Here is a 7,996-nt window from a genome sequence, read left to right as displayed (position 1 = left end):
TAACAAAACAAAGACAACACACCCTGCTTGCTCTTCCATCTGTTTATAATATGCCACCAATTTTCATTAAAAATTGCACAGCATTCGGATGGGCGCAAAGGACAAAAATAGTCACCCTACATTACGATTTGAAAAATTCTTGTTTAGTCTATTTCCCACAGATTACTTCTGCACTTCCTACACAATTGTGTGCCTTTCTCTTACACACCCTACTCCCCACTCCTCTTTCCAACCATGATCCTTTGTCTTGTTTCCTCTCAAGTTAACAGTACAAAGCTCGTTGATATCTGGCAGGGACACAGTAAGGCAGAAAGGTTAGACACGTCACAAAGCTTAGTTTAATTTGATATTTAATCATAAGGCATCAATGTAAATTAAAAAATTTCCACCAGGGTCATATACATTCTCCCGCAAAATAAAATGCTGTAAAACCAAGGCCTGGTGCTGCAAATGAGGCTAGTGGTCACTGGTTTTAGCCAGGCTGTCACTGCCGGCAGTGGTGTCCAGGATACTCAGTGCCAACAATGGCAATAAAGGAAGTGGAAAGGTCAATTTGCATAAATCAGCATAACAAGGTAACAATGAACAAAAGGAAAGAGAATTGTACGGAAAACCCCACTGAACAAAAAAGGTTAACCCCGTTAAAAGAGCAAAGAGCACAGCTTGGAGAGGTCAAGCTCCCAAATGCTGACGGTCCATTTTGGAAACGACTGTAGTACTCTGCAGGCCTGAGTTCATTATTGCTTTATCCCAGTTTGGCCCAGGCTAAGGCGAATGTGAAATCCAACTTCATTTAAGGCCAGAAAAATAGATCAATAACAGCACCTAAATCCCCATCAGTACATGGGTGTAAACTGATTTCATTTGGTGTAATATCTCCCAAGTTCCCTTCCTCGCCAATGCTACGTACATCTTCACAGCAACGCTAAAACGTCTGTCAGAACAAATGATGTTACATGGAAATCACTTTTTAAATGGGGAGGTCACTAGAGCAGGCATGTCTAACAGGCACTTAGTAACAGCCCCTCTCAGAAAACGCAGACAGGCTTCTTTTAAAAACACCCTTTCGTCCGAAAAAGGCGGCTTCCAGCTCTGTTCTCCTTTAGCTGAGACTACTCTGAAGCGTTCACCGTTTACTCAAGCTAGTTTACTTGCTACAATGCTACATCAGTTCCAAGAGAGCTGCAGGACGGACGCCCACGGAGAGGCACTTAGAGACTGCCCACACTTCAGTACAGAAAAGGTTCTTTAGAACCTGCACTGTATTGCCTGTGTTGTGTCATTTATTGGGGCTGCACTAGCGATTCCCAAAGGATTCCCCATGTGTTTATTTCTGATGAGCAACCACAACAATGCTTTGCCCACGGGGAACAGACAGTGGAGATTCTCTCTCTCTTTTTGCTAGTAACAGTCAGGTGTGCCTGGCCAGCGATCCTGGGGAACCACTCTGGGTAGCTGCCTTGGCACTGCACTGCCTTTAGGAATCACGGAGCAGACTTGAGTAAACTGGGGTTTAGGCTCCAGCGTTTTGCATCCAGAGAAAGGTTGCTTCCCTCATCCCTCTAACAGACTATTATTCAGACCAAGGGAGGGGAAAAAAATAGAAAATAGAGTTTTAGCATGGTCACCATCTCCATGGTTGTCTTGCAGGTCCAGTGCACGCAGGTGATTTTTTAAAATTAAATAAAGGTCCCATTTATTATTCCCAAAGGAAAGTAAGTAGGAAGAACACACAGGCCATTTGAAGGATGCAGATGCTCTACATGCCAGGAAACTAGTGAGGGATGAAGCTGGGCTTGTCAAAGGAGTTTAAGGGATTTGGGTTTCCAACTTCCATTGAAATTCAATGGCATTTGGGCACTGAACTCCATTAGGCCCCTTTGAAAATCCCAATCTGTTTGCTCGTCATTCCCAATCAGTGCAAAGGGAACACAGAGGGTAGGGTTGAGTTAATGGGGAGGATTTTAAATCCTCCATGAGGTTTCTATGCTCTCCATATTTATCCATCTGCTGTTTTAAACTAGATTCGCAATTATATAAGCATTAGTTCTCCACCTTCCAAATCCCACATTTCTGTCACAGAAAGGAGCACAAGCAGAAAACATGTTCGCCACCACTTCAAATTCTTAAAAGTCTATTCTTTACAGAGCTCTGGCCCAAATCCCCATTATCCTGCTTCTTGACCCTCCTGGCAACACACACACATACACACAGAGAGCAAGTACTGTGTGTCACCTCCGATTACTCAACACCAACAAACCCATCCATAAGAGCCCTGAAGAAGAGAACTATCCACTTGCAGAGGGGAAACAACTCCATGAAGTCCCTGTCCATGATGCAATGAATCAAAATATCCATCCCACAGTAGTTCCTCCTCGCATCTGAAAAAGATCCCTGAAACCTGGCCGTGTCACTGGGTTGGGCACTTGAAGGCACATTTGCTTTGTGTCCGGGGACTTTAAAAAAAATCCAGTTACAAAAGACTGCAGCTGTAGGGCTGAGGAAAAGGAGGCAACACATTGTATTTCTCCTCTGTTCCTGTCCCGCTCTTGAAGCGTCGTGCCTGGCATGAGATGGTGATCTAAGCAGACACATTAACATCCCTGAGTGAAATGGCACTGTTAGCGGCCTCTGAGGGTTTGTCCTCAAGCACCATAGTTGGTGTGTCTGTGGCAACTGCTGTAGTGTCTGTGGTGGGAAGAGGATTCAAGCCCTGTGTCAAAATCTGCTGAATGGTTTTCCGCAAGTTGGGGTGCAGCTGGTTCTGGGTCTGGTAGAAAACTTCTAAGGCAAAGGACTTCAGGGTGCCAGTACAGATGTCCTCATACAGTGGAATTGTGTACATTCGAGACATCTACAATAAAAATAAAACTGGATAACACATAATACATATAAAGGTTAAGAGACTCAGCTATGCAACGAATACACCAGACAGTTCTCCATGACCTAAGATCATAGGCAGTTACTATATTTCTTCAAACTCTCTCTTTGGTAAGACTTTTATGAAATTACTTTAAATCGGGTGAACCTGAAGCCAGATTGGGATCAGTAAGACAACAAGCTTTTCTTTGAATGTCTGTCAAAGAATAGTTAATTCCACTACTCATGCACAACAAATAGCTCAACCAGCAGGCGAAGGGGAAAAGACACAGTGATGAAACGCAAATTCACTTCTGCTCAATCAAGCAACTAATGAATGGCGTCTGATAGGCCTCAACCTAGTCCATGGATATTTATCCACTGGACAACAAAACTATCACACAGATTGGTATGGGTTGCAGTCTCTGCTCTAGAGAGCCCAGACCTGGAAAAGCAGGACAAGACTGAGGTGGGCAGAGCTAGGTTGGGGGTGGGGAGCCAGACTAGAATAGTACGGACTATGCACAGGCAAGTCAAATTATGTCCTAGCCAATCCTTCATCACAGAAGGAAGGCGCCAAACAGAAATATGGTCAGGACAACGTTGTGTTCTCTCACTTGCCGCCATCCCCACCCACTAGCAGGTGAACCAAGCTCAGCCCCTTCGCAACACACCTGATCTATACTTGGCCAGGAAGCAGAAGTTCCAAGGTTCTTTCACGTCGCATGTCTCATGCACATGTCTCATGCACTGAGAGGTGCAGTGCTGTTTAATCCAGCAGTTAGTACCTGGTATTCCAAGAAGTGTCGGACTTTGTAAAAATCTGGGTAATAGTCATTTCGGACTACGATCTGCAACCAGCGGATACGGATCTCTGCATTCATGGTGTCCAGCTGAGAGGAGTAACATTCCGAAAGCTTTTTTATCACCTCTGAAGAGAACACATACACAAAGAGAGTTTGTTACTAGGAGATATTTTGGCAAGTTTAAAAGAAATTAGACAAAAGTGGATGAAAAACATTAACCTAGGGTGAGGGGCTGTGTGTTAAGAGAGCAAAGTTAGCAATAACATTATTTCCTTCACTGTTTGTACCAGGAACACTTGCCTACTGCTTTGCTCCAGTACTCACCAGGAGGCAACGGTGACCCATCCAGCAATCTGTCCAAAAAAAGCACAGTTTGGAACGGTCTCCATTTAGTGATGTCAACACTGCTAGCAGCAGCAACGGCATCAAGAGGCTCAGTGGTCCAGAGTTTGAAGAGTGTCTCCACTGGTCTGATCAGACTGGATCCCTGAGATAAGTCTGGCTCAGCTAATGGAGGTCCTGTAGCATTGAGCCAACGTTCAAACTCCAGTCCTGGAATGAGGAGCACCGAAAGGGTCAAGCAGGAGTCTCTGCGGCTGACTTGACTGTCTCAAGGCCCAGGACTGCTTCTAGCATAGTTAAAAAAAGTTCTAACAAGAGCAATTGGATCAACTTCTAATGGTAGCAATACAGCAGGGAGCAAGATCCTAATAGTGACCCTACCAGTCTTAGCTATTTTCTCTGCACTATATAGCATTTATCGGGTTAGGCTGTTGCTGGCTCCCTTCCAACCATAACACATCTCTGTCTAATACTAACCCTGATGCTATCTAGTGCTTAGTCACTGTGATGATGGTAACTCAAAATACCCAAGATGATAATGTTGAGATAGACAGAAAGGAAGATGAGGCATCTTGGATCCAACTCTCTCAGACTCCCCTTCATGCATGTCAAATTCTCGGCAATTTTAAGACCTCAGTTCTGACAGAGACTCAAGTAGAGACTAAAACGCAGGTAAGAATTGGGGGAGAGCTCCAGCTCTGTAGAAAGGGGGACAAGTGACTGCCCCACTAGGGGGAATGTAAATGATTTCAGATTTATTCCCACTATCAAAAGAAAGACCAAAATAACCTCCTTTAATGCACAGAGCCCTGCAAACCCATTTGTAGAATCAATGGCAGGATACAGAAAAGCATTTATACATGAACTTCAGGGAAGTATACAGGCTGCTGCTTCATAGTGAGAGAAATGTGTAACTAAATTCCACTATTTTAATTATAGAAAACGTTTCTTTTCTATCCTCTTTCTCTAGCTTGGATGACCGACATTACAAGCAGAGTGATAACGGCATGAATCACGTTTATAACGGTTTGAATGCCAAAGATGAATCAGTAAAGAAGTTTCATTTTCTTCAGATCCAGCATTTCCCTATACACCCTCTAATCCCAGCCTAGGCTGTTCCTTTCAAACTGTCTTTGCTTAAACAAAGAAACTCTCTTTCCCACCTGCTTTGTTGTCAACACTTTGCTCTTTCAGTTCTGGAAAAAAATTCAGGAAGGAATCCAAAAGATCTTGGGCTACAACGCTGGTGAACTTGTATTTCTCAATGTATGCCTGAAACAGAGTGAAAGAGTGAATTATGGTTAGGAAGACAGTGAGAGTTGGTGGGAGAATCATGGAGCCTGATGTGAAAATACAGAGATGGGAGAGTGAGAACAGCTATTGGAAAGGGGTTCTGGTATAAAAGGAAGGTGAAGAGGAGGGGAGATCTGTATAAGAAGCTAGGTAAGGGAAGCACCATTGTATGCAGAAAAATGGTGCAGTCACAGAAAGGTTCCCAGTTCAGTACAAACTGCCCTAAGCAAGAGCTCTGCCACACTGAAGTATCAATGGCAGGAGGGGAAGGTTTCAGCACATTCACACTTGTGAAAATTAGAACACAACTGACCACCAAGCTATTCACCAACCGGGTACGGATTACAAGAGACGTACAGACGTCTCTGTACATACTTGATGTATTAAGGAGAGAAAGAAGATGAGCCAGAAGATTTTGAGAGAAAGAGAGCGTAGTGAGGTGACAGCAATGTGAAAGTCAAGGAGAGAAAAGTCAAGAGAAGAGTAAATGAGCTTGGTCGTCAGTTTTTAAACACAATTCAGCAGAGACCTCAATGTATACAGCATTTGCCCTAGTGCCGCTGGATACCAAGGCTTCCCCACCTATAATAAAAAGTGCTCTATCCAGGGAGTCCTGATCGTTGGGTTTGCTAGCCACGCATGCAAAAACCACAACAAACTAGGGACTCTCATTAGTAAACTGAAGGTCATCCCAGTGATAACTACACTATTCCATGCAGTGTTTTCCACCGAAGCCCCAAACGAGTTACAAAGATACACTGATTGTCAGAGCACTATTAATTTAGTCATTGGCAATCTCATGACACCCTTTCAGCTTGCAGCTGGAGATGGACGGGAGCCTGTCCACGTTCAGTTAGAAGATAACCCAGGAGATACTTCTCTCTTGTGGTGTCTGTCAGAATTAGAGTGATGGCAGTATCGTTCTTCTGCTGTCTCAGACCTAATTGCCTCCCAGTCTCTCCTCACTTAGGCCATGTCTACACTACCACTTATGTTGGCAAAACGTACGTCGCCCAGGGATATGAAAAAAAACACCTCCCTGAGTGACATAAGTGTTGACGGCATAAATGGTAGTGTGCACAGCATGTAAGTGGTAGTGAGAAGGTAGTTTTACTAGGTCGACAGTAGAGCTCTCTCCCGTCAGCACAGAACGGCTACACGAGCGATTTTACAGCGGCGCGGCTGCATCGGTATAGCTCTGCCACTGTAAGTTCGCTAGTACAGACATGGCCTTAGCTGCAGTGACAAAACCGGACACAACAGCAGTTAGAAACACAGGTGGAAATTGCGCAGGACGAGGTATGTATTCACACTAACTCTGAGGAAGGAGTCGAAGTGTTTGGGGTCTCCGCAAAGCTGGGACAGGTAGTAAACAAAGCAGTAGCCTTTCTCGTAGGTGAACAGGTTCATCAGATTACTCGGATTCACCCCTGAAAGGAAAAGATAAACAACAGCATTGTAGGGCACTGTATAGCCTGGGATATTCTCTAAACTAAGCATAAAATCCCTATGATTTGAGCCATTTCAAATTCCAGACCAGTCTCTAAGGCCTCTCTTTGGAGAGGGATCTTTTTCTCAGTTCCATATTCTTCAATGCAAACCTTCGGAGCCTCTCAGCATACACAAAGTCCTTGTCAGTGACTCTTGAGGTGCCAACGCTTGGCACCTTCAGTATTTTTCAACCTGTACTAAATTCTTATATGCATTTTATTTTGCTCTATGTGACACCTAGACTGTAAGACTACTTCGTGCTCTGTGTCCCTTTACACAGTCAAAAAAATGTATAAACCAAGTACAAAGACAGAAAACCAGCACCAGAAAAAAACCCACATCCGGGAGTAGAAATAAATTTAGTTGAGGGTGTAACAACAGATCAGCCTCTAATACTGCAGAGCTGTATCAACAGGAAAGCAAACCATGCATTTTAATGTGTTCATATATCCCTGTGTGTGCACACGAGTATATACAAATATGTAATTATGATATATGTGCACACCAGGGCATCTAATAGAGCAGACTTTCACCTAGGTTGCAAAACAAATCGTTTTCATTATAACCACTTATTCTGACATGTTCAAATTTTCAAAAGTATTCAGCTTTCAGGGCAAAAATTTTCAGGACAGAAAGACGTTTTGTCTTTGCCCAATGATGCTTATTTAAGAAACTGGGGGGGAGGGGGGAAATCCATTCAAACATCTGAGTTTAGCAAAGGTTAAAAAAAATACCCTTTCCAAAAATATATATATATTTTTTAATTTATTGTTAAGACAGGGCTAGAATGAAAAATGCCAGGGGACCAGCTGCTCACCAAAGGCAAATTCCTTCATTTATTTAAATTGATCTTCAAATTAAACTGACTGAAAATATAGGCCAAGATTTAAAAAAAACTGGGTGACTACACTTAGACTCCTGAGTACATATTTAGGCATTTAAATATATGGGCTGTTTCTCGCAACAGCAACTCCCACAGTTCCAGGATCAGCCATACCTGGCTCCAGCTTAACCTGAAGCTTGCTAACAGGATTGTCCTCCCCAAGGAGCTTCATCTGTCTGTGGAGGGCATCAAGACGGAATGCAGTCTCCAGGCATGTGAAGGCAGCACCTGCCCCACGAGAGAGAGAGATTATACACACTATCCAGTTCCAGGCAGACAACTGCCTCACTGGTACATGTAAAAGATACAGGTTACTGGAAAG

At 43.6% G+C, this 7,996-nt stretch overlaps 1 protein-coding gene across 1 annotated transcript in view; it reads right to left on the bottom strand.

Moving 5' to 3' along the window:
- Window positions 1-333: 333 nt before the first annotated feature.
- RNPEPL1 (arginyl aminopeptidase like 1) overlaps window positions 334-7,996 on the bottom strand; it is a 28,872-nt gene continuing 21,209 nt past the window's right edge. The window contains exons 6-11 of the mRNA XM_026650099.1: window positions 7,789-7,902; window positions 6,618-6,730; window positions 5,171-5,279; window positions 3,990-4,217; window positions 3,648-3,790; window positions 334-2,854 (exon numbers count right to left, since the gene is read on the bottom strand). Of these exons, the coding sequence (XP_026505884.1) occupies window positions 2,582-2,854; window positions 3,648-3,790; window positions 3,990-4,217; window positions 5,171-5,279; window positions 6,618-6,730; window positions 7,789-7,902 (980 nt within the window). The 3' untranslated portion in view covers window positions 334-2,581. The remainder of the gene's footprint in view (window positions 2,855-3,647; window positions 3,791-3,989; window positions 4,218-5,170; window positions 5,280-6,617; window positions 6,731-7,788; window positions 7,903-7,996) is intronic.

This window comes from Terrapene carolina, unplaced genomic scaffold, assembly GCF_002925995.2.
Source record: "Terrapene carolina triunguis isolate 2854851 unplaced genomic scaffold, T_m_triunguis-2.0 Scaffold88, whole genome shotgun sequence".
NCBI lineage: Eukaryota > Metazoa > Chordata > Testudines > Emydidae > Terrapene > Terrapene triunguis.
This window is presented reverse-complemented; position numbering and strand designations above follow the sequence as displayed.